Source organism: Anolis carolinensis, chromosome 3, assembly GCF_035594765.1.
Source record: "Anolis carolinensis isolate JA03-04 chromosome 3, rAnoCar3.1.pri, whole genome shotgun sequence".
NCBI classification, from domain to species: Eukaryota; Metazoa; Chordata; class Lepidosauria; order Squamata; family Dactyloidae; genus Anolis; species Anolis carolinensis.
This window is the reverse complement of record NC_085843.1, coordinates 87587248-87613236: the sequence shown is the minus strand read 5'-3', so window position 1 is coordinate 87613236 and position 25989 is coordinate 87587248. Positions and strand designations below refer to the sequence as shown.

At 38.9% G+C, this 25989-nt stretch overlaps 1 protein-coding gene across 6 annotated transcripts in view; it reads right to left on the bottom strand.

Moving 5' to 3' along the window:
* cfap47 (cilia and flagella associated protein 47) overlaps positions 1–25989 on the bottom strand; it is a 411656-nt gene that overhangs the window by 7917 nt on the left and 377750 nt on the right. For all 6 annotated transcript variants that reach the window (XM_003218926.3, XM_062977173.1, XM_062977171.1 and 3 more), the window contains 3 exons: positions 12707–12878; positions 11253–11414; positions 547–715 (listed from right to left, as the gene is read on the bottom strand). In XM_003218926.3, coding sequence (XP_003218974.3) covers positions 547–715; positions 11253–11414; positions 12707–12878 — 503 coding nt within the window. The remainder of the gene's footprint in view (positions 1–546; positions 716–11252; positions 11415–12706; positions 12879–25989) is intronic.

Sequence of the window (25989 nt, the reverse complement as noted above, 5' to 3'; positions counted from 1 at the left end):
GGCTTCTGGATAGAGCTTTCCTCATGCTATTAATCATAACAGCATTGTAAATGTATTCAATTTCCCTCCTTCTAAATTGATGGTGGTGAAGGCAAAAGGGAAGGTTGTTCCATTGTCCTGGTGAGGTAGTACCAGCATGATGCTGAATTAATCATATTTCCAGATAATTCATGAAGAACTATAGGAGAGAATAGCAGTAATTCATGTTTAATTAGGTCACCAGTATTAACATGATTAGGCATGTCTATATATTTTTAATTTTATTTATTTACTGTATGCAAACAATGCACATGCATTGTTGTTGTTTATTTGTTCAGTTGCTTCCGACTCTTTGTGACCTCATGGAGCAGCCAATGCCAGAGCTCCCCGTTGGCCATCACCACCCCTGCTCCCCAGGCAGATATGCCCAATGTTAGATTCTTTCTCATAGCAAAACTGGTCAATTTCACTAGGAAGAAAAAGCTTGATAGCATTTATTTAAGACTGAGTATATCTAAGTCTACACGTTTACTACAGTAAAGCAAGCTATCAAGAATAATGTTTTACCTGTATTACTAATGTTGCTTTATGTTTCTTGCTGTACATACTGGGCTTGAATCCAACAGTTATACAGGTGCCTGGTGTGTCCTGTGGGAGCAGTTCACCAGCCTGAGGCCATACAACAAATTCTGGATCACTGCCTTGTAGAAAGTAGGCTGTATAAGGTTCTGGATACCTAGTAAAGAACATGAAAGCAAAGGCATTTTCTGTCATGCACTGTTTTCCTATATAATAAGATCCTCCTACTGGAGATAATCAGTTAAACAACACTTTCAAGCAGCTGTATATCCCATTATTCAGTTTAATTAATATATTCTTAGTTTTGTTGACATTATGAAACACTTGCAAAATAATGAAGAAAGAGAATTAGCCAGTAATGGAGAAAGAGGTGGGGAGGAAGGAAACCAGCATTTTAAAAATATGTAAGAAACTTATTTTTTCCTCAACTACATGCATTACAAGTGACCACCCCCTTTTTTGGTGTTCTGTTAAACGTAATAACCACCCTTCAGGATGGAGTCTTCTAAAGGAAGTGAAATCTGGAGAAGATCATATACACAACAGTATTATTGTAGTACCAGGTAATATTAAAACACAATTATTTAAGAAAAAACATTGACTAAGTAATTTCTAACTTTGAAAAAAGAGCACTTAAAAGATGTATTTACTTATATACAAAGGCAGCCGCCCTGAAGAGTGCATAGATTTGTTTTTGATGAAACACATTGATGTAAGAAGGTAAAAGTGTTTAGGTGGAGGCAGTAGATGATGGCATTCTCGATTCATTGGCCATTTCTTTTTGGAAGTAGCAGAATAACGGCCAGAACTAAAGCAATAACAAAAATCCTTGTAAAATCAACAAGTTTAAATTATGATGACCTACATGGTTTGAGTCACAGGATTAGCATCCCCCAATCTAAGGGTGATACACTTTGAATATGTTTTAATGGATTTAAACTGTGAATTTTTAAATACTATTTATATTTAATTCCATTTTAATGTTTGCATATTTGTATATTTTAAATTGTATGAAAATGTTTTTATGTTAAGCTGCTCTGAGTCTCATTTGGGAGAGATAAAGCGGGGTATAAACAAATGTGATGATGATGATGATGATGATGGGACTTCTATTGGTACTTTTCCAGTTCCAGTCAAAGTTAGATGGCAAAGTTTATGAAATGTTTTAAAGAAAATTATGTCTAATATACATTTAAGGAATAAGAACTCATAGGCTTTCTCATCAAAGAATGTTCAAATCAGTAGGGGAAGCCCTAAAGTTAAAGCCTCTTGGACCAAGGGCATGTAGACTGACTTTTTTGTTGTGGCCCTAGTGAAGTATGCCTAGGTCCTTTGGTAGCAAGTCACAAAACATGTCTTCACCCAGAGATTTTTGAAAGAGGAAAAGAGAGAGATGTTATTGTTTTTCCTCTGTCTAGGAACTGTATTCTGGTGGTGTTCTGTGTCTTGCAGTCCTGTTCAAGCATTTCAAAATGAATACTCTTTCAATACAAAGGGGATGGAGGCATGAGTGTGCTAATTCAACCACTTTCCATGTTTTTTCATCTTCAGTCATGGAGGCTTTTAAACAGAGGCTGGATGGCCATTGTCGGGGGTGCTTTGAACGCGATTTCCTGCTACTTGGCAGGGGGTTGGACTAGATGGCCCATGTGGTCTCTTCCAACTCTACTATTCTATGATTCTGTGATTCTATGATTCTATGTACTTCATCATGATTGAAGTACACAACATTTATTTGTCTGTTTCCACAGTCAAGAGAGGACTGGCTTTTGCCCACACTGAAATCCTGCCTAACCCACTGAACTACAACAGAAAAAACACTAACATCACCACTTTTCTTTTCTTCTCCTATATGATTTTTTTAACATTTGTGCCTCATAAAGGAGCCAATGGAGCTTCAAAAGCTTGCACGATGTGTTTAGTGTACTTTGGCTGGCCAATAAAGGCATCCTTCTTTTTGTTGATTTGGATTTTGTTTTATTAAGATGGAACAGGTTACTGTTACCATTTCTTTCAGGCTTGTGTTAGCCAGGCCTATAGTCATAGGCCCCTTCTACACTGTCCTATATCCCAGGATCTGATTCTAGATTGCCTGTTTATCCCAGAGTATCTGGCAGTGTAGACTCATATAATTCAGTTCAAAGCAGATAATCTGGGATCAAATCCTGGAATATAAGGCAGTACAGAAGGGGCCATAGAAATATATACATTTCTCTTTCATGTTCAGATGAAGTTATTTTTCTCCCTGCTAATATTTTCTGCTCCTACAGTGTGAAATAATCATACTGTTCCAGGGAAAATTTAAACCTTATTTCAAATATCAATTACATTCTTTTAAAAAAGAACTGAACCAATAATCCCATAACAAACCATTATAACAACTAAAGCAATCAAGATATTTAAAGAAAACATGTCAACACGGCATACAAAACATCTTTTCAGTTCTTCTTAATTTTGAAAAGTATCTTCAAGTTTTTACAATTACATCTCATTCAAATTACATTTCTTTTCAAACACCATTCCAGCAATATGAAATAGTCACAACATTTCAAAGAAAATCTTGCATTGATTATTGCCCTCTCTTGTAATAGCTCTCTGCAGGCAGGCCTTGGAACTCCATTTCATAATACTGTTTTCACTGAAAATAACAGACATTTGCACCCAGCTATAACTTCAGCAATAAAAAATTGATCTGTTATGCATAAAAAGTCATATCATATTTCAGAGAAACAATATATTTTTGATTCTATGGCAGCCTTCTAAAATAGCTATTTCACATTCAAAAGCAAACATTGTTAAAGACAGGTGGAGGTGTTTTAAAAAACCAATTTAATATTGTTAAAAATATCTTTCAAGAGAGTCTTGTTATCAGGAGATCATTTACAGTGCTAACATTTTATATGAAAAACACAAAGTAGTTGATAGGCAAGTTTTTTTTAAGTATGACACAACCACAGATTTATATAGGATCCATCATTTATTGTCACTGTTTACTTTATGTACCTGTCCAAAAGAAACATCGCTGTAATCAATCACATTAGGACATGAAATTTAGACACACAAAGAGATCTCAGCTCTATTGATGACCCCAATGCACCTTGGGAAGGTGGGAGAGAACATCAATGATTTGTTACTTAACAGCCAGGAATTGATATCAAATATGATACTTTTGCAATCCCTTATTGCAGACCTGCACAATCTGTGGCCCTTCAGATCTTTGGGCCTCCAAATCCCAGAAGCTCTAGATCAGTGGTTATCGACCTGTGGGTCCCCAGATGTTTTGGGTCTTCATCTTCCAGAAACCCTAACAGCTGGTAAACTGGCTAGGATTTTGGGAGTTGTGGGCCAAAACACCTGGGGACCCACAGGTTGAGAACTACTGCTCTAGGCAGTTGTTCCAATGACCTGGAATTCTGGGAGCTGAAGTCCAAACTCCTGGAGAGCTGCAGATTGCACAGGCCTGCCTTAGTGCTATCATTATCCTTTACTGTGCTATTATTAGGAAGTATATTTTCTCAATATTTTGCTTCAGCTTTAAGAAAAATTTGGTATGCCTTGTGTAAATTCTCTCTCTCTGCAGCTTCATTATTATACATTGCTTTTAAATAGGTCATACTTTGAACAACACAGCAAGCACAGTAAGGTTTGAATTATCTTTTTTTTTTTTTAAGCCATTATCAGCATTAGCATTATTTCGATTGTAACCTCTGGGGGAGGGAATCAGAGCTCTGTTCTAATCTGCACGATTGGGGCTTTACACAATTGATTACAAGATAAAATATGCTAATTCTTTCTCTGGTATTGATTAGCAATTCTGTGATACTCATTCTGTATCCATCTGAATGACATCATAGAACACAAATACAACACAAAATGTTAAGAACTATCTTAATGAATGCACTTGCCTATAACATACATAATTCACTACACTGGTAATTCAAAATAATACAATAATATAACAACAACATGGTGAATTATCTTCAGAGTGTTGTTTGTTCTAACACTTTACTACAGGCAGCATATCTTGTTCTAACTTTTGCTTTATCACTGTAACAAATCTAAGGTACATATAGATGATTTTTATGGTTGAGTTGGGATTTGGACCTAAATGCTGCCAACCCTAGTCTGATACCTTTAACCACTGCAGCACACTAATATACTGTATGTTCTTGAACACTGATGCAGATACTAACATACTGTTTACTTGGCACTTTTATTTCACTATTTTCCCCACATCTTCTCAAAATCTTTGCAAGATCTGAGGTACATGGTGCCCACTCAGTAGATGGATGTTATTAACAAAGTTCTTATGTAGAAGGTCTCTACAAAAAAAAATGCTGTTATATACTTGCAAATCTCATTTTAAAGGCCTAAAAAGAGACTAAATGGGATCTGTGCACTGATTTTATGACTGCTGAAAGAGTTTGTCTGCTAGCAAGGATGACAACAGATTGTTACAGATGGGAAGATTTCCATGGTTGTTCTTTTCTTAATAAAGTAATGAGTGCCACATTTTACTGTTCAAATTCCATGTGCTTATGATATTTCATATTTTACTTTCTGGCTTAGAAGCCTGGGGAGAGTTGAAAACAAACAGAAGCAAAGAAAGAAAAAATAGGTCTGAGTCCACTTTCTCTTATGCTAAATATTCAACTGCCAAAGGTATAAGAGGATTCTTTTTAAGACAGCATTTTGGGCATTCCCCTAATCTATATATATAAATGAGTAATGGTGTCCTCCCCTCCCACTAAACAACAAAAGTACAAGTCCCAGAACCTAGAAATTTGGCAGCACAATCCACCATCCTTGCCCCTAGGTTCCGAAAACAAAAAGAAAATAAAAATAAAATGCTAATTAGAAGGAGAGGAATAATTGTTTTTAGCCATTTGCTGCCAGTTAGAAGGCTAAGCTCCACCCACTTGGTCTCCTAGCAATCCACTCAGCCCAGGGGACAGGCAGAATTAGGCCTCACTTAGGCCTCTTCCACACTGCCTATATAATACAGATTATCTGATTTGAACTGGATTATATGGCAGTGTAGACTCAAGGCCCTTCCACGCAGCTATATAAACCATTTATAATCTTATATTATTTATTTATTTATTTACAACATTTATACCCCGCCCTTCTCACCCGAGGGGACTCAGGGCAGCTTACAAAAATTGGCAAAATGTAATGCCCAGATTGCAATCATAAAAACAAAACAATATAAACAGATCTGTTAATAATATTGTTAAAACACATTATAAAAACCTTAAAAACGTATATATAATTAATTATCTGCTTTGAACTGGATTATCTTGAGTCCATATAATTCACTTCAGTGTGCATTTTATTCAGCTGTGTAGAAGGAGCCTTGTATAATCCAGTTCTAAGCAGATAATATAAGATTATAAATATACAGTAGAGTCTCACTTATCCAACATAAACACCCCGGCAGAACATTGGATAACTGAATATGTTGGATAATAAGAAGGGATTCAGGAAAAGTCTATTAAACATCACATTCCCTCACGATCCTATCTGCTACGAAACTGCCATACATGTCTATGCCAGGCATCCTCAGAGATTATGAGATCTGTTTGAAAACAGACAAGTGGGATGTTTATTTCTATCTCACCAATGATATCCAGGATGGGACAACTCTTACCTGTCTGAGGTGACTGTGAATGTTCCACTTCCCCACCTTGATGACCAGTGAATGCCCTTGCACCTTCAAGGCCTGGCTACTTCCTGCTTCGGAGAGGGAATCCTTTGTTGGGAGATGTTAGCTGGCCCTCAGTACATCATGTCTGGAATTCCCTGATTGCTCAGTGCTGTTCTTTAGTTAACTGTCCTGATTTTACAGATTTTTTTAAATACTGGAAGCCACATTTTGTTCATTCCAGGCAGGCAGAAACCATCCAGGCTTTGAAGCTACAAGGCTATTCAATGCCAATTCCAACATTCACACTTGCCTAAAGCAGACAACAGTTCTTTCTTCCACCCTGGTCATTCCGCAGATATATAAACCCCACTTCCTTTCGTTACAACACATTTCACAACCTCTGAGGATGCCTGCCATACACGCAGGCGAAACATCAGGAGAGAATACATTTGGAATATGACCAGGCAGACCACAGAACTCAGAGCAAACCAATACAAAGAGAAACAAAAATAATAAAATAAATACAAAAATCAAATAAAAAACAAAATAAAATAATACAATTAAAAAACATAAATAAAAATAATACAATCAAATAATAAAATATAATACATACAAATACTAAAATAAAATAATAAAAACACAAATAATAATAAAAGAATAAAAAATAAAATAAATACAAATAATACAATAAAAAATAATAAAAAACACTAAAAATAATTAAAAACACTAAAAAATTAATGCAATAAAATACTATAATAACAGAAAATAACTCAAAATAATACAAGAAAATAATAAAATATAATAAATAAAAAGATAAGTTACAATAAAATTAATTTAAAAAATACAAATAACGTCAAATAAAAATTCCACAACAATTTTTAACCAATACCACCACCACTTTGCCACAGCAACATGTGGCAGGGCACAGCTAGTAAACTCTAAAAGACTATTATAAATCATAAAAAAAATTCAATTTACAGCCTAAGGAAGGGAGGAAGGAGAAGCCAAAGGGAGAGATAAGGAGCCCAAGCAGCAACAGGAGGAGGAGGAGACGATTTATCAACACACAATTGGTTGATAAAGACTTATAATAGTGTATAACTACTAAAATAATGCATAAATATTAAAATAAATATAGTGTCCCTACTTCACGGATTTTCACTTATTGTGGGTGGTCCTGGAATCTAACCCCAGTGATAAGTGAGGGAACACTGTATACATAAACATGTATATCCCCATCCTAAACCTCTATCCACTAAATTAGAATCTAGCTGATGGTTTTGCCCTTTAGATTCCTAAAAATGAGTACATGACTAGAATTTTCGTCCTATATCTATGAAAAGCATTTTTTAAAATATTTTCTATACAGAAATCATTAAAAAAATTGAAAGAATGATGAACTTTTAGGAAAATTAGAAACATAATAAATTATCATGTTCACTGTAAAGTAGAAGGAAATGTAGGAAATGTAGAAAATGTATTATACTTTTCAAGTATAATACAGTAATCATCCTCCAGTTCCTCTGAGGCCAAGTCAAGTTTCCATACTAGGTTTTCCTTTTATATAACTGTAATGATTCAGATTTTATTATATCTTTTCTGAGAACATTAGGTCTCTTCACTACTTTCAAATACCTACCAGGAGATTATAGCATTGCCAATGCAATTACTTCACTTTTGTGCTATAAAACAGCCTATTGCGCTGAACAAGATAGCTTCATCATTGTCACAGAAAAGTTTGCTATGTTCTAAAGAATCCACTCCAATGATAGCCATGAGACAGCCAGGACAACTGCCCATCTGTGATACACAAAGGCAAGATGCTAGCTCTTTTTAGAAAATCAATAATGGCCAAGGGCATCTTTTGAATGTGAAGATGCTTTTATTTCCAATCTCTCTCTCCCTCTCTTACTTATATGACTAGGCATTAAAATTCAATTTAAATTTATGAAACTTTCTAGTCCTCACAAATTACATATCGGTAATGTCCTCAAATCTCTTCTCTGATTAACACAGCAGTTACCGGGTTTTAAGGAAATTCACTTATGTAATTCTGAACCGATTCAAAATTATTTTCCTTAGAGCCCTTCTTCCATCTTTACATGACATTACTGTCTATGTGGATTAAAACTGGATGGCTAAAATTCCCCCCTATAAGTGACTTCCTATAAATTGGGTGTGTCCTTTTGCTCACTCTTGATTTCATCTTTGCATTGTTTCCCACCTTACTCTGTCCCCTTTCAGCATTTAGATCCTATGGGGTAGGCAAATGCTTGAAGCTGAAGCAGTTTTCCAGGCCTTCAGAGTAGTTTTTAATATTTTTAGTTCAAAAGAGGATGGTTGGGGCAAAATTGTTATGGTCTTTAAACTGCCACCTGGTAGGTGATCCATGGAGAGTGACCCTTTTTCCCATTCCTAATTTGACCTTACACCTCTTAAAAACAGCACTGAGGGATCTCATCAGACGGGTTTTTCCCCCATCTTAGCATGCTGCTGGGACAGAGCCAGGATGTGGTCCATCGGAGCCCTTCATATGACACAGGGCTACTTACGATGGGGCTCTGTTGGGCTCCATCCAGCAGCGTGCTGGATATGGGTGTATACCTGTATCATTGTAGAACCCTGGGACAGCACACAAGGAAGCCAGGGACAGCTGGGAAATGCCATGTGATGGCAGCACACAACCAAACATGGTAAGGGGCGGGAGAAGCTAGGTGCTGCCCCACAGTTTCCCACATTGCCCCATGGTTTCCCTTGCTGTTCCCCAGCTTCTGGACCTCCCACCTGATGAGATCCTAAGTTAAAGTTTAAGAGGCTTATGAAATCTTTGGTCGAACTCTGACACCCTTGCATCTTTTAAAAAGCAGTTAAAAACTTGGGTTTTTTTGCTGTGCATTTGAATAACTCAGTCCCCATGTCCTAAATTAAATCAATATATTTCTCACGCACTGTTCCCATTTTATAATTAACCAGACGCCCATCCCCTGTAAATGATTTTTAAAAATTCCATCTTGTCGTTTGTCCCACAGCACTTTATAACAATATTACTGCACTTTAGTTCAAATGTCCCCTCCATTAACCTGGTGGTTCATTCCATTTTACTATGTCTGTACTCAATTTATGCTTTTAAATGAGTTTTATGATCATTGCAATGTATTGTTTTATAGTGTCGATTTTATTGTTGTTTTATTTACTGTAATGTGTTTTAACTGTTGTATTTGTTTTGTTAGCCACCCCGAGTCCCTTTTGGAAGATGGTGGCGGGGTATAAGAATAAAGTTACTTACTTACTTACTTACTTACAAGGAGGCAGTGTGTAATCACTTAGAAAAAGTATGGTGTGATTGCTAAAAGTCAATATGGATTTCTCAAAAACAAGTCATGCCAGATTAATTTTACCTCTTGTTTTGATAGGGTTACCAACTTGATAGATGCAGGGGATGCTGCAGATGTAACATATCTTGATTTCAGTAAGGCCTTTGACAAGGTCCCCCATGATCTTCTTGCAAATAAACTAGTAACATGTGGAGTAGATAGTACTATTTTTAGGTGAATTTGTAATCGGTTAAGCGACCAAACTCAAAGGGTGCTCACTGCTCAGCAATGGTTCCTCATCATCCTGGAAAGAAGTGACTAGTAGGGGCCCACAAGGTTCAGTCCTGGCTTGTGTGTGACTCAGCACTGGTTTTTGCTAAGTCACACACTCCTAATAATTATATATATTGATAAAAGAAAATTTGCCATTAAATGAATGATCATGTTCAGAGCTATATGCTTGGGACCAAACACTTTTAATTATATTAATTATTTTAACTTTAAATTATTTGACATTTTGTTGTTTTAAAAAGTCATTTTTGTATTGGCATTGTTTTACATTTGCCATATTACTTTAATTGCATATCACCTTGAGAACTGCAGATAGACAGCAAAGTAGAAAAAATTAGTGAGTAAATAAATATGTCTGTTAATGTAGTATAAATGAACAATTCTATAATCCTATGGTGTCTGAAACTGTTAACCTGCTCATCCATCTCCAATAGCACATTTTTCCATAAATGTCCTGATTTATTTAATTACATTTTTATCCCACTTCACTTAAAGTGAGTTCCAAAGCAGCTTACAATAATAAAAAATAAAGATGATAAAAGTTAAGAAACGAATGAATGAATATACAGTAGTCTCACTTATCCAAGCTAAACGGGCCAGCAGAAGCTTGGATAAGCGAATATCTTGGATAATAAGGAGGGATTAAGGAAAAGCCTATTAAACATCAAATTAGGTTATGATTTTACAAATTAAGCACCAAAACATCATGTTATACAACAAATTTGACAGAAAAGTAGTTCAAGACGCAGTAATGTTATGTTGTAATTACTGTATTTACGAATTTAGCACCAAAATATCACGATATATTAAAAACATTGACTACAAAAATGGCATGAATAATCCAGAGGCTTGGATAAGCGAGGCTTGGATAAGTGAGACTCTACTGTAGTTAAAACATGGTCATTACACTTAAAAACATTAAAATATGAATGAAAAACCTACCAGCACACCAATGTTTGCATAAAATAGCAGGCAGTTTACCTTGTGAGGGAATTTACCACTATGCAAATGGCAAGCTAGTTCTACAGTATTATGTCAACTTCACTCCAAGAGTTACTAGATGCTGCATTTCATCTCTTCAGCTCTCAGCTGCAGAGCCCGCGGTGGCACAATGGGTTAAACCCTTGTGCTGGCAGGACTGCTAACCTGAAGGTTGGGTTGCTGATCTAAAGGTTGCCGGTTCGAATCTGGGGAGAGTACAGATGAGCTCCCTCTGTCAGCTCCAGCTCCCCATGCAGGGTCATGAGAGAAGCCTTCCACAAGGATGGTAATCCATCAAAACATCCAGGCGTCCCTTGGGGAACATCCTTGCAGATGGCCAATTTTCTTACACCAGCAGTGACTTGCAGTTTCTCAAGTCGCTCCTGACACACACAAAAAAGCTCTCACCTCCAGCAAAAAAAAAAAAAAAGGCCACAGGTATTTTTCTTGAATATTCTTACCTTGTTTGGCTTGTAAGCCTAAACCTAATTCCAGATTCCTTGTTTAAACCAACTGCTTCAATATTAATGACGTCATCTACTTCAGGTTCAGTAGCAACGAACAGTACCGGAAACCTCCAGATGCCTCCTGCACTGCGCTGCACCACTAATGTTGCCAGATTCCTTCAAAATTAAGTTTTAAATATTCATTATAACAGAAGACATAATAAAACACAAGTCAAATAAATCAATGTCCAAGGTGTGAGGCAAGCCTTTATTTCCGTAGACCTGCAATGTGTTATACAGCTGGCTCCGAATTAGATTATAGATATTATTTTTAGGCAGGATAGTCCATTTGTTCATACTGTCAGCCAAATATCACATTATTTTCCCTCTGTGTTCTTGTGAGGAATGACGAACCAAACTAATTGGCACAGTATAATTGCTTTGCACTTATATATGGTCTGTAGTCTTGATTTCTGTATGGTAGCGTTTTTATTCATCAGGCAGTTGAAGAGAGAAATATTTACAATACGACAACAGTATGACAGCCCTGTAATTGAGATTTTAAGTTCTAGTTTCTGAAGAAATGTAAAATTCTGTCACCAAGATCAGTGACAACTCTAGCAGGTTTCACTGGAAATGGAATTGTGTCCCTCGGGAAGCTACGATGGGTGTTTTTGTTGTTGTTGTTGTTGTTTTCAACTGCTGCTATCTACTTAAAATTGTTTTTCAAATAAAATTCATCTTGGCAACACTGAAAAATACTGTGGAACTGAGGATGAGTGACAATGATTTGAGTTAGGACATCTAATAATTTTCAAGCAGAGGAAAGATTTGAAAGTGTATTTTCTAGGTTCAAATCAAAGTCTAACTTAATTCAACCTTTCGTTATTTTCTTCATTAGATTGCAGTGATGCCAGGGTGATGGTATCTGCAAAAATGTCAGTGAGGCTAGTGCATATTTACAGAAAATCTCTTTTTAAGGCTGACTAGATTCACTGCCTGCCTATCCAAAATGGTCAACTTTTAGTATGAGGTACATTTTCCCCTATTCATTAGTAATGCAGTCTGCCGTCATATTAAAGGGTACAACATTTCTGTGCAAGCAGGCTGCTATAATCACCAATATAGAAGGTGGTCCTAAGCATCCACTACTGTTTTTGCATGACAAGGATATGGAATTCTTTGTGGAAAAATATATACAAATTGAGAGCCCTGTAGAAGAAAACATTGCTAGATTGAGAAAAAGATTTTCAGAAATACTGATAGTTAATATTGCTTTCTAAGACCCAAGCATGAGAAATGAACGTGTACCTTTTATGGGTCCAGAATTAAGAGCATAATACTATGACTGCAGACACATTAACATGAAAGAAAAAAGGAATCAGGTGAGGGAAAGAGGGGCCCATGTTACACATTTATACCAGTTGTAGAGTACAAAGCCTTTTGGCACTATCCTACATACAGATTACCTTATTGGTTTGCAGGGTGCAAATACTACATTGAAGATCAAGGTCACAATTCCAGTTTTGAAATCCAGTTCTTTCTTCATTAAATTTACAGCGACTGCAGATTTGAGCTGTGATTTTGCTGTTTCAGATTCAAACTCAATGTCGTACAAAAATTCATCTGTTGAAGCGATTCCTAAAAAGACAAAGTCATTGTATACATATATCTGTCATTGTATAACTGCTGTTGTTGGGGGGAGAGGGAGTTAAAACAAAACTGTGCAATCATTTCATAACATTTTGCTATTTAATGGAATTATGAAGGATCTCCAGGGTAGCAGAGAAAACACATAAATATTTTGAATAGATAAAGTCTCCCCACTCTCAATTTATGTTTTTGCTTCCCCACGATATGTTGCCATGCGACGGAATAATATGTCCATGTTTGTTCCTGAGATACAGGATTTTTTAAAAAAAATCATAAAAGGCAAAAGAAGAGCAGCTATGAATGAAGCATTCATGCTATACTGTGGGCCTTGGTATCTCCTGGGGTTTGGTTCCAAGACCAAGACCACTGCCACACTGTGGATATCAAAATCCAGGGATGCTCATCCCATTATATACAATGGCATTATATCAAATGGCAAAATCCAGATTAGCTTTTCAAAATTTCAAGCTCTTGATGCTTGAATCTGTGAATGCAGAAGCTGTGGATATAGGGGTCAGCTGTAATGTAAACAGTATATATCCTCATCAAGGGTTAGGCTTCCATATACAGTATAGTAGCTCCTTGTCTAAGATAAAATGAAAAATAGTTTGCAGTGCTGTAAAGACCCGAGAGTCTTATTCTTACCTACTTCATTTTAAATATTTTAAGCATCCATGTGTATTTGAAGGTACATAAAGTAATTGGTAAAAGTACTGACAGATGCAAATATGCTACAAGAGATGCTCTCTTATGTTATGCTTTTATCCTTGTGATAACTGTGAAAACTGCTTCTTTTTTGTCCAAATTGAATCCATGATCCTAATCCATGATTAGGTACTGTTCCATTATTTGGGTGGAGGCCACAAAGGGGTGGCTAGAAGATATTCCATTTTAGGGGGGGGGGGGGAGCTGAAGGAGAAAAATCATTTCCCCCCATTTTCCTGTTACCCCCCCCCCCCTCCTGCCTTCCTATATCATAAACGAGGGTTGTTTCCACAACGTGGACATGGGTGGGGGAAATAGGAAAACGGGGGGGGGGGGGTCTCCTTCAACCCATTCTCCACTCCCATAAAATTGACTATTCTTCTCTCTCTAGGCTCCTCTTGTGGCATCCACCTGGATAATGGAACAGTACCCATGATTATTTAGAAAACATCTCAGCACACTATTTAATAAAATAATTCTCAATAAATGCAAGCTATGGATGGCTCATTAGTGTTCTATGGCTAATATGTCACTAAGGAATGGCAGGCTATTCTTAAATAGCAGATCATGAATACAGACTAATTCTGTGGATCAGATTTTGGGTCAAAGACACAGGACCTACTGCTTTAGATCATTCTAGGAATCATAGTCTTGCTCAATGATATGCATACTATGTCATTAAGGTATGGATACCATTTTCTGTGTTTGTCAAAGTGATCTCTTGCTAAATGTGTGCTAAAGAAGTGCAATCACAGTAGGACACATTGGAAGGCTTATAATTATTCCCCAACACAAAATGTCACCACACAGAGACTCTAACATAAAAATGAGCCTAGGGGGGATGAAGAAAGATGACATCACTTTAAACCCACCACAGAGATAAAACTGCTACTGCCAAGCAGATGTTTCCTTCTGCAATCAAATCATTGTATACATCATAGAGAATGTTTACCATGTTGAGTTCACACCGTTCAGATATACTGAATTGTGGCTGATATTGTGTTGTACATTCTGTCAATGCATTTCTAAAGGACTATATTAGTTTTGCTTCCTCCATATGTAAACGACACCTGCGGTCATTCACTAACAACAGATATGTGTTTATTTTCATGCTGGCTTTCTTTTTATTAACTACTTACTAAACATTCTCAAAGCATTTTGCAGCACCTGAAGACAAACAACAGGTTTTTAAAATGTCAATCTAGAGTATGTAAACCATCTCTTTGGCAGTCCCATAGCTGTTTGTGAACCTCTGCTGCAAATCTAATATAGGGCTGTTCAAAACAGAAAAATATGATTAGATTTTCAGTGAGAGCTACAAACTCTGAAAATGATCACATCACCATATAATGGAAGTCCCACTGTGAATATGTTAATTCTTCAGTTTTAGTATCTAGGCAGCTCCAGCTCGCACATGCTGCCTAAATGCAGTGACAACAGCTAGAAGCAACAACAAAGAAAAAAGCTATGTATCATCACCACAAACATAATTTTGAAGGTTGTGTAAGTAAAATTAGATTATGAAAGTTCCGGATGTTGAAAGAAGATCCCAAGTTTCAGGAAAATAGTAACATATTTAGAAAACATTAAATGCACAATACAAAACAGCAAGAACTGCAAGAATGTAGCTCCCCATGTTTCTATCCACCTAGAATTAACAATGGGTTTAATGCAGTATACTTACATAGCAAATGCATGCCATTCTACCAAATTTCTAGTGATTTAAAAAGGGTAGTCTATGACCAAGGACAGAAAGTACATTGCAATACTGTAGTGATAAGGCTACAACTCATTTCTGATGTAGAGAGCATCCTAAAGATATCAGATGCAATAAGCCAGCATGATCTTGCCAGGATACTATATGCTGAAACCCTATTTAGATATTTAGATGTGATGCGGCTGCTAAAAAAGCCAATGGGATTCTGGCCTGCATCAATAGGGGAATAGCGTCTAGATCCAGGGAAGTTATGCTCCCCCTCTATTCTGCCTTGGTCAGACCACACCTGGAATACTGTGTCCAATTTTGGGCACCACAGTTGAAGGGAGATGTTGACAAGCTGGAAAGCGTCCAGAGGAGGGCGACTAAAATGATTAAGGGTCTGGAGAACAAGCCCTATGAGGAGCGGCTTAAAGAGCTGGGCATGTTTAGCCTGCAGAAGAGAAGGCTGAGAGGAGACATGATAGCCATGTACAAATATGTGAAGGGAAGTCATAGGGAAGAGGGAGCAAGCTTGTTTTCTGCTGCCCTGCAGACTAGGACACGGAACAATGGCTTCAAACTACAGGAAAGGAGATTCCACCTGAACATCAGGAAGAACTTCCTCACTGTGAGAGCTGTTCGACAGTGGAACTCTCTCCCCGGGGCCGTGGTGGAGGCCCCTTCCTTGGAGGCTTTTAAGCAGAGGCTGGATGGCCATCTGTCGGGGGTGCTTTGAATGCGATTTCCTGCTTCTTAGCAGGGGGTTGGACTAGATGGCCCATGTGGTCTCTTCCAACTCTACTATTCTATGATTCTATGATTCTATGATTCTATCCCCCTTTAGGGCTAACTGAACAAATAAAGGGGTAAGCATGCTAGGCCCTTCCCTTTCTGTCATCACTTTACTCATGTGAAAGTCAACTAGTCTGAAAGACAGGGTATCTTTGTGAGGAGACTCTTGTGATGAGTCATGGGCCATGTAGTCCCGTTCAAGGCACTGTAGCCCCAGATGAAGAGGAGAACTTGGGTTTTTCACCGCCTCAGTCAGAATTGGAACCTTCCCAGCCAGATTTGGGAACCTTGCACCTGCAAGAGATTTGTCTTCCAGAAATCTGTCAAACAAACCCTGGGTCTAAATCTCCTGTGTTTTCTCGCCACGAGTTTTGTAAACATCAGAGAGCTGTTCAAGCGGCCTCTCGTAGGAGTGCTAGGATAGCTGCTAAGAATTCAGCTGATTAAGCCTGCTTTCCATGGGAAACCTTAAGGAGTCATGCATCTGGACTCAGAGATTAGCTTTCGTTTCTAGTTCCCCAGAGAACTGCTCTTTGGTGGGAAAACTAGACCCTATTTAGGTGTTTTACCCACAAAGACATCTTGCGGAGTCAATTCGTCAGCTACTGGAGTAAGTTGTGTGTGGACAGCGCGCTCCGTTTCCAAGCCTCGTTCCTGTTTCAAGCCTTGTCCCTGATTCCAAGCCTTCGCTCCTGTTTCCAGCCTTGTTTACCTTCGCGGACCTTGCCTTGTTTTCCAGGATTCAGCCTCGCTTTGCTTCCCGGATTTTACCAAGTAATTCCACGGATCTTGTTCCTGCTCCTCGTTACCTTGTTGTCTTGAATCAAGCCTTGTGTTCCAAGTATCAAGTTATTTCCTAGCCTTGCTCAAGTTCATGGACTAAAAAGGACCTTGTCATCTCCCCTCACTTGCTTGGCAAGTGAGTGTTTCGGTTATTGGATTACAACTTTGGACCTTAATATTTCATATTGGACATTGTTTCTTTGGACTAATTTTGACCTTTCCTGAAAGGTCTAACTCTGGACTATTTTCTACACTTGTTTTTATTAACTTTATATACTCCTTCAATAAAGATATTAGATAGATTCTGGCCTCTGTGTATGGTTATTGGTGCCCTGCAGCCTGGGTCCTGACAACTCTCCATATTGGGCAGAATGATAGAAAATCAGAGTTCAGAATCACATGGAGTATCTTCTTGCAAGCCAGAAGTTCTCAGTTTCAGTCTTGTCACTTTTTACATGAAGAAAGCAATAACTGGAGAATAGTCAATGACCATCATGTTCCTTTCTTGCACTTTTAATTACTTCTAAAGGAAAATACCTGGAGGGTGCTTCAATCACACAAAATACCTTCTCTTCAAATAAAAATTGAGATTTGAGTATATGAGAGAACTGCAGAGTCGTATAAGTGAAGGATCAGACACAACACTTAAAAACATGTGAACCATTTCTTAAAGATGCCCTATAGAGAAATAGATATGTAGATCTAGTTTTTATGAAGGACAGATGAACTGGTAAGGTTAGTTCTAAACTGTACCACTTAGAATATAAATATGAACTCAATATGTCTCAAAGTTCATCCACAGAAATCACAGAGTAGCAGCACTCAGAGCCTCTATGTGTTGTTTGTCAATTCAATATGTTGTTCATAAGAACAGAATGCTGTTTGTTTGAGGCTAATGTTCTCAGTCTCATAAGAAGAACATATTCTGCCAAGAAAACCCTATCCCTTAGGGTCATCATGAGTCAGAAATGACTTGAAGACACACAACAGCAATATGAGAAAATCGGTTTCTTGTACCTGCCTCAGTTGACTATGAAAATTTATAATACAGTGAAACCTTGACTTATGAGCAGCATTTTAACATATGAGTAGCCAGAGGGCATGCTAGCACCAGAAAGAGTACAAGTTCAGGGTTTCTGCTCCCAATATGGGGTGCCCAAAGCGCCAGGCACAAGTGGAACAGATTCCCCAAGCACAGGGAGCAATTAGCACTCTCACCTGCAGCTGGAATGGCTGGGAGAGTGAGGGGGCAGACACCTATCGTGTGGGCGCAAATGGGGCTCCCCAGGTGCAGCTGCCTGTCTCACGGTTCCTCTTCATGTCCCACCACCTGTGTTACCACCTCTCCTCTCCCTCTTCTGCCCTCCTAAAGGAGCTTCCAAAAATGAGAACTGTACAGTAAGAAAATGATGCTTCTTCACTTTGTTTTTTTGTGCTTCCTTGCTGCAACTTTGTGCATCTACCATTTAAAAGTTGATCTTTCTGTTGTTATTGTTCCATGTGAATGTGCAGGTTTTGCCTTGCTGTTACACTGGTCAACATACATTTTCTTGCCTCAAATGTGCTTCCTTGCCACAATGGCTGGGTGGAACCAAGCAAGTTTATTTGTTAACATTCTTTTTTATTATGTGCCATTATTTTATACATTAGTTGTTATTTATAAAATACATTTTCTTATTTAAAAACATGTAACAAAAATTGGAGGGTTTTGGGGGTGGAACAGATTAATAGCATTGAAATGCATTTCAATGGGAAATAAGAGCAATTTGAGTTAAGAGCATGGTCACGAAATAAATCAAACTCTTAGCTCAAGGTATCACTGTCTTAGTGTTCAATGAATTAATATCAGTAATGGAGTTCTTGATTCAAAAACAAGGGTAAAGCTGATAAAGGACCTGGCAGTTTTGTTAACAAATAAAAAGTTTATAGCAGTAAAATATGCTCTCATTAGAAATAACTCAAAAGAATTGAGTAAAGATAAAGTTACTGTAAAAAAGAATGAAAGGCGACCTTCAGTGCATGTAGTCATCCATGAGGTATAGGATCATTTTTCTATATAATGAGCTAGATATTCGTCACAGGTTTCTTGTTTAGGGCTTTATCTTACTGTCTTTAGCATAGATGATGGGAATAATTTATAGCTGTACTTGTGTCATTTCAGTGAGACACATTCCACAAGGGCAACTAAGGATTTTCATTAAGCTATCTTTTCCAGGCAATGGATCATTATTATTTGGATTGCATTCTCTTGGATTATAACCCAGATCTTTGTAATTACTGCAATTGTAGGTGTGATTTTTTTCCTTTTCTGTTCTGTGGGTTTGGTATTAAGTACTTATATAATCTTCTAGTTTGCATCACACTAAGGAACTCATCACATTTAGCTACTCAAGCCAGGGGAAAGCAGGGGCATCCATGGAGCAACGGCACAAATCTGGTAGGAAATGGGGGAAACTGTCACCCTGAGCCCCAAACTGCCCTCTTCCCCATCCCAAAGGGGAAGCACCGCTACCCAGCTTCCCCTATACATTTCCCAGCTTTTCTTAGGAGAACATGGGAAGCCTCCTATGTTCTCTGGACTCTGCTCTATGATGTTTGCAGGACAGAGCCTCATTGGAAGTAGTCCTGCATCATGTGATTGGCTCCAGTGGGCTCCATCCTGCAGAACTCCTAGGGTGGAGCCGAAGATCAATATAATGTGGCAATACGTCCAAGAAACAGCAAAAAAAAAAAAAGGGATATTTAGGAACAAAAGCTACAAACATCACAAAACAAAGCCTTGGGCTTATTATATAGACAAACAACCCCTACCAATTCTCACTTGCCCATGGAATAAGCCAAACTCAACCAGGAAGTGGGGACAACTGAACTTATAAGGTAAGAATGTCTTATAAAGAGACAGGTCACATCTTCCTCATGCCTGACCCTTAATATGGATACATAGTACTGTTTTACTTTCAATATGTAATAAGCATCTATAATTTGGAATCTAAGACTCCAGCACATGGCAACACACAAGTGTATATTGTTTTCTCACAGCAAAGCCATGAAATGTAGGAATATAATGTGTTACCCAATTACTACTAGTTTGGAAGAAATCTCTTTTATATCTCCAGGCACCTCTACATGCTCAAACTGATGTATACAGAACAGGAGTGTAAAAACTATTCTCCCATGTGGTAGGAAAGGAGGTTCTGATGCAATCCAAGAACCGGTTGGAAAAAGTCATCCTTTACAGAGTGAAAGAACCCTTTTCCCTTCTTTTCTTGGCAAAAGGGTCACACTAAATGTTGTGACTGCGCCTTCGGGGATTATGGTTGATGGGGATGGAATTTGAAGAGGAAGAAAAAACCCTCGTGATGAGGGTTCAATGGAGGAGTTGCGCAGGAAGCGACTTAGAGAGTTATATGGGGGATCTTCTGAGGAAGATTCAGATGGGGAGATGGATGCTGAGGAACAGGTGGTGGCTGGGGAAGCGGGCACTGAATGGGCACAGCCACCGGAGATGTCTGGGGATTTGGGGTCTATGGATACTTCTGAACCTGGGGTTTCTGCAGGAGCTGATCCCAATTGGGATGCTTGGAGAAGGGAGGATGGTTCTTTAAGTGTTCATGGGGCTAAGTGTGGGCAGGATGATTGGGACTCCAACGAATTGCTAGGTACTCCAGATCCACGAGCTCTAGCTGTGTGGAGCTCAGACTCTGAGTAGATTTGGGACACCTGGTGTTTGGGTGTGAGTGTTTGGTCACCCAGGAGGAAGGGGAATAAAATGGGAATGTTTGGCCACTGCACTTTGCGTGTGGCAAGGTGTTGCTGAGGCGCCATTGGGATCTCTGTGTTTCCATGAAGACTGGACTTGGACTATGATTTGAATCTGCTGTTATCACCTAGCTTGGCTCTCGCTGTGTCTTATCGTGGACTTGTTTTGGATGACTGCACCCTCTTCAGACCTTGGATCGGAATTTGACCTTGCTACTGCCTTCGCCCTGTGATTGTTGACTACTATCGGCTTTTGACTCCTGGCTTGCTCTTTGGACACCGCTGTTATCTCCTGACCTGACCTTGGAATCCCGGACGACGTCTTTTCACCATCCTTTTGGAGCCTTCGGCTTTATCCACATTGTGGAAGCAGTCTACTGCATTCTTAGTTTGTTTGTTTGTTTCCTGACCAATTTGGTGTTTTCTTTTGGGAACTGTTCCTTTGAAAACTACAGAGCCGGCTGGCAGGGCTTGGACTCAGAAAGTGCAGTTTGCTTTGTTTTTACCTGCTTGTGTTGCTGAATTATATTTTTGTTTGAACTGCTCTTGAAGCACTGATAGTGAAGTGTTTCAAGGTTTTTTCTGTGTTAACATTACTTTTTGGCTTATCTGCTGAATAAACTCTATTTTTGTTCGCTAATTGGCGTCTGACTCTTGACACTAAACCTGTATTTTATGCCAAAATAATTGCTTTCTGCACAAAACATTGTTTCTTCCCAAAAATGTTTTAATAAAATTGTCAAAATGTGGGAAATTATCAAGCAATGTAGATGAAGATTTCTGATAATCTTCTGCTATCTTCTATAAAGATTTGTAATGTTCTCCAATCAGCTATTTTTACTACTTATTCTTATAATTAATTTCTTTGTGTTTGTGCAGTGTCTGGTTTTGGTATCTATCCATGCTTGTCTGTACCAAGGTTTTGTCAGTATGTCTGATGTAAATAGCAGCATGTCATGAAAAAGTTACCCATTAACTTTAGAACCAGAGCAAATGGAAAACCAATGTCACGTATACCTGAGCTTTTTAAAAAAGGATTTGTGCCATCACATAATGCCTTTTCCAACAAATATCTCTAGTTTAAACATAGATTTGTTCAACATGAGTGAGGGATTTATAGGCATAGGCATTTGTCTGAATCTTCAGAGAAATACAGATATTACCTTCAAAACCATCTGCTTAAATTTCCAACTTCTGTTTGGCATTAAATAATCTAAATACTTGAAGTACTATGACTGTTGTCTTCAGGTGGACAAGGTTCTAATGCCTAATCCTGCAAGGGAATTGTTCTACAGGGCAGACTTAATAGGCATGCATTTAGAAAGATATTGTATCATCCTCAGATGCCTTTGCACAGTGTTTCTGTCTACAGGTAGCAACATTTGATATATGAGTTATTTGTCTAAGATTGTGATTTGGCAAAAAGTCCTTTGAGGAGTTTTGAGAACTGAAGTTAATAAATCAGCCATGTACTTTCACAGGAAAAGGTTGAATAAATCTGCTACTTTTTAGATTTATTGTCACTCATGGTTTGCTGATCCAATTATTAAATCATTTTACTATGTATTATCTAAAAAGAAGGGCAAAATATTCATGAGAATTGTTAAATGTGACACCTAATATTCATTGTCTACAAAATCCTGAAATTCATAGTTTGGGAAGGCACTGAAGTCTTCCAGCTAAGAACTGTAAATGCTCCTCCCTAAACTCCAAATTCCAAGATTCCACAGAACAGAGCCACGGCAATTCAAGTGAAATCATACTACTATAATTTTGTAGTGTGAAAGAGACAATAGACTCTTCTGTAGAGACAAGCCACTATTTTTTTCTACAAAATTCTAAATGAATAAATGCCTGAATTGGAATTTTTGTTCTTGTTCCCTTTGTTTTATATACAACCAGCTTGGGTACCTGGCGGTGCCCGGGTTATTTGAATAGGGTCTTGTTTCTGTTTAGATGTTAGGTAGTCTTGTCATACGTTAAGCTATGTCTTTGAAAAAAAAGCCCTCTGTTTTTGCTTTTGGTTTTTTTTTAATGAATGTTTCCATTAGAAAATGCATAAGGATGTGGGCGAATTGCAATTCCCAAAAATATTGGGTCAATCCTCCCCAAACCCCTCCAGTATTCACAGTTGGCCAAGTTTGGTCCATATTTGTCATCTGCTGGGTTCAATGTTCTCTGGATAAGGGTGAAATACAACTGCCAGATTCCCAGGGCAATCACCCTGAAACCATGCCAGTATGTAAAGTAGGCTATGTTGGGCCTGAATCCCAAGTTTGGTCCAGATCTGACATTGGCTGGGTTCATTGTTTTCTGAATATGGGTGAACTGTAACTCTTGGATGCCAAATTCATCATTCCCCAACCCTGCCAGTATGCAAAGTTTGCCATGTTGGGTCTGTGTGCCAAGTTTGGTCCAGATCTGTTGTTGGCTGGGTTCAGTGTTCCCTGGATAAGGGTGAACTATAACTCTTTGATGCCAAGGTCAATCACCCCAAGTTGGCAGTGTTGGTCTGTGTGCCAAGTTTGGTCCAGATCCGTCATTGGTGGAGTTCAGAGGGCTCACAGAATACAAAGTCCACCAATATTCCCAGTTGGCCATGCTGAATTTGTTTGCCAAGTTTGGTCCAGATCTGTCATCAGATGGGTTCATTGTTCTCTGAATACAGGTGAACTATCACTCCTAGATGTCAAGGTCAATCACCTCCACAACCCCCGCCAGTATGCAAATTTGGCCATGTTGGATCTGTGTGGCACAGGTCCATAGTTGGTGGGGTTCAGAGTGCTCTTAGACTGCAGGTGAACTATACATCTCAGTCCCTACAACTCCTAGAAATCGTGATGAATTCTCCCCAAACCTCTCCAATATGTTCAGTTGCTGATCAATTCCTCTGTTTGCTATGTACCATAGGAAAGGGCAGGAAAGGGTTAAGGCAGTGGGGGGGGTCATGCAAATGGAGAGAGAAAGGAACACTGAGATGTGCTCGCTGTAACTTGCAATGAGTGACTTGCTAGCTCCTAGCACTGGGAACTATAGCCTGTTTGTGGGAGCCGGAGACTGTCTGTGTGAGTAGACAACCCTGCCACATACACACATACAGATTTTCACTTTTATTTGTGTATAGATAAGAATGCCTTGCATTATCATTGTAGTCCTCATTCATATTACAGGTGCGCGGGATAAAGGTAAGAATTGTTGAAGTGAGAATGATTGTATATAGAGTTTTGTTTAAATGTAATTGAGTTATAGTGATGCAATGTGAGCTGGGTATTGCATCATGCACTGTCTGCTGTCCACTATGCAAGTGTGTAAAGAGTTAACTGAGTGTTGCATCATACAGCAGAGGTGTTTATATATAGCCTTCTGTTTCCTGTATTCTCTCTCTGGTTATCTGCTCTCTGCACTCTGTTTGTATGTGTATCGTCTTGTGAGAGATTTCCGTTTGCCAGTAAACCTTTTTATAGATAGCTGAAGTCTCCAGCCTCGTTACTGGTACCAGTGCTTCTACATGGGTCTTCTGCTGCATGTGTGCTTATCCAAACCGCGCTCTGACAGTGGTTATGGGCCCAGTTTGCCCAGTCTGTCCAGTTTGACCAGTTTGCCCAGAGTCCAGAAGAACCAGGCAGAGTTCTGAAGAATCCATAAGAACCAGAAGGACCAGTGACTCCAGCTGAACCAGCACCAGAGCCTGCTACTCCAGAACCTGTGACTGTGCCAGATCTAGACCAGTTTCCAGTGTACCCAGTATACTGTCCAGTCTGTGTGGAGCCAGAGGTCCGGGAGCTGAGTGGTGAGCTGAGCTGTGAGCTGAGCTGTGAGCTGTGTGAAGGAAGCCGTTCCGGTGAGCAGTGCTTAAGCTGCTTGAGGGGGAGAGTTGAGGGGGAAGCAAACTTTGTCCGTAGCAGCAGAAAAGCCGTGATTTGCAGCGGAGCGTGCTGAGCTTAAGAGAGATTTACGAGGCGAAGGTGCAAAGGAAAAGCCATAAAAAGCCATAAATTCCTGTGGTGGTGAGGACTGCCGGGCTGTGCTGAGAGTGTGTGTCGTCAGATGCTAAAGGCTTTATCTCGGGGAATCGAGGGTCCTCCAGGAAGGCAGAATGGCAAGTTGAAATCCTTTGACTGTTTTTGATAAGTTAAATGATGGAAATTATAAGGAGTGGAGTATTTATGTGAAGCATCTGTTAGTCAGGGAAGGACTACAAAATACTATTCTAGGAACAGAACAAGACGCAGTTAAAAATGAGAGAGGACTGGCAACATTGGTTTTGAGTTTAATGCCAAGTCAGTTGGTTCATGTGCAGAATTTGCAAACTGCACAGGAGGTATGGAATGTGTTGAGACAAGTCCATCAGAGCCAGAGTATTCTTGGAAAAATGATTTGGACTAAAAGACTTTATAGGACAACACTGGAAGAAGGGGCAGATGTGAGGCAACATGTGAAGAGGATGAAAGATTTGTTTATTGAATGCCAAAACAGAGGTGTTCAGATTGCTAAAGAGCAACAGGCTTATATTATGATGTCCAGCTTAACTGCTGATTGGGATCATCTGTTGCATTCCTTGCAAAATGTGCCAGAAGGAGATCTGAGTCTGGATTTAGTGTGTTCCAGGATTTTGGAAGAAGCTGAGCGTCTGGAGTTTGAGAGAGGAGCCTCGTGTGGGAGAAGTTACCAGAGTGAGGGGGAGTCAACTCCAGAGACGCCGAGCCAGACAGCTGCTTGTGCGAGTGTGAGAGCTGTAAGGAGGTGTTTTATTTGCAACAGGCCAGGCCATTTAGCAAGAAATTGCCAGAGCCGAGGAAGACATCAAAGAGGAAGCCAATCCAGAGGTGGACACAGGAGAAGTGGACTTAACAACAATCCTGAGCCGAGAGTTTTGATGGCTGCAAATGAAGGTGGAGACAGCGAAAGAAGTAACAAATGGGTTTTGGACTCAGGGGCCACTCACCATATAACAAATGATATTTCTATGTTGAGAGATGTACAAGATTTGGAAGGAGCAAATGTAACTTTGGCTGATGGGTCATTCAAATTGTTTTCTAAATTTGGAACCTGTTATATTTCATGTTTAAAATTGTATTGGGAGAAAGTTTTGTATGTGCCAGAAATGAAGACAAATTTGTTAAGCGTAGCCACATTGACTGATCAACAGTTTAAAGTGTTCTTTAAAGGAATTTATTGCTATATTCGTGATAGGGAAGGAAAATTGGTTGGCAAAGGAGTAAAAAGAAACAGAATGTATGAAATGTTTGAAAAAGTGAACAACATTGATGGAGAAAATGTAGAAGTTATGTGCGTAGGAGGTCAAATTCAACATGATCGTTGTCTGCATTTATTCCACCGAGTGATGGGTCATGCTAGCAT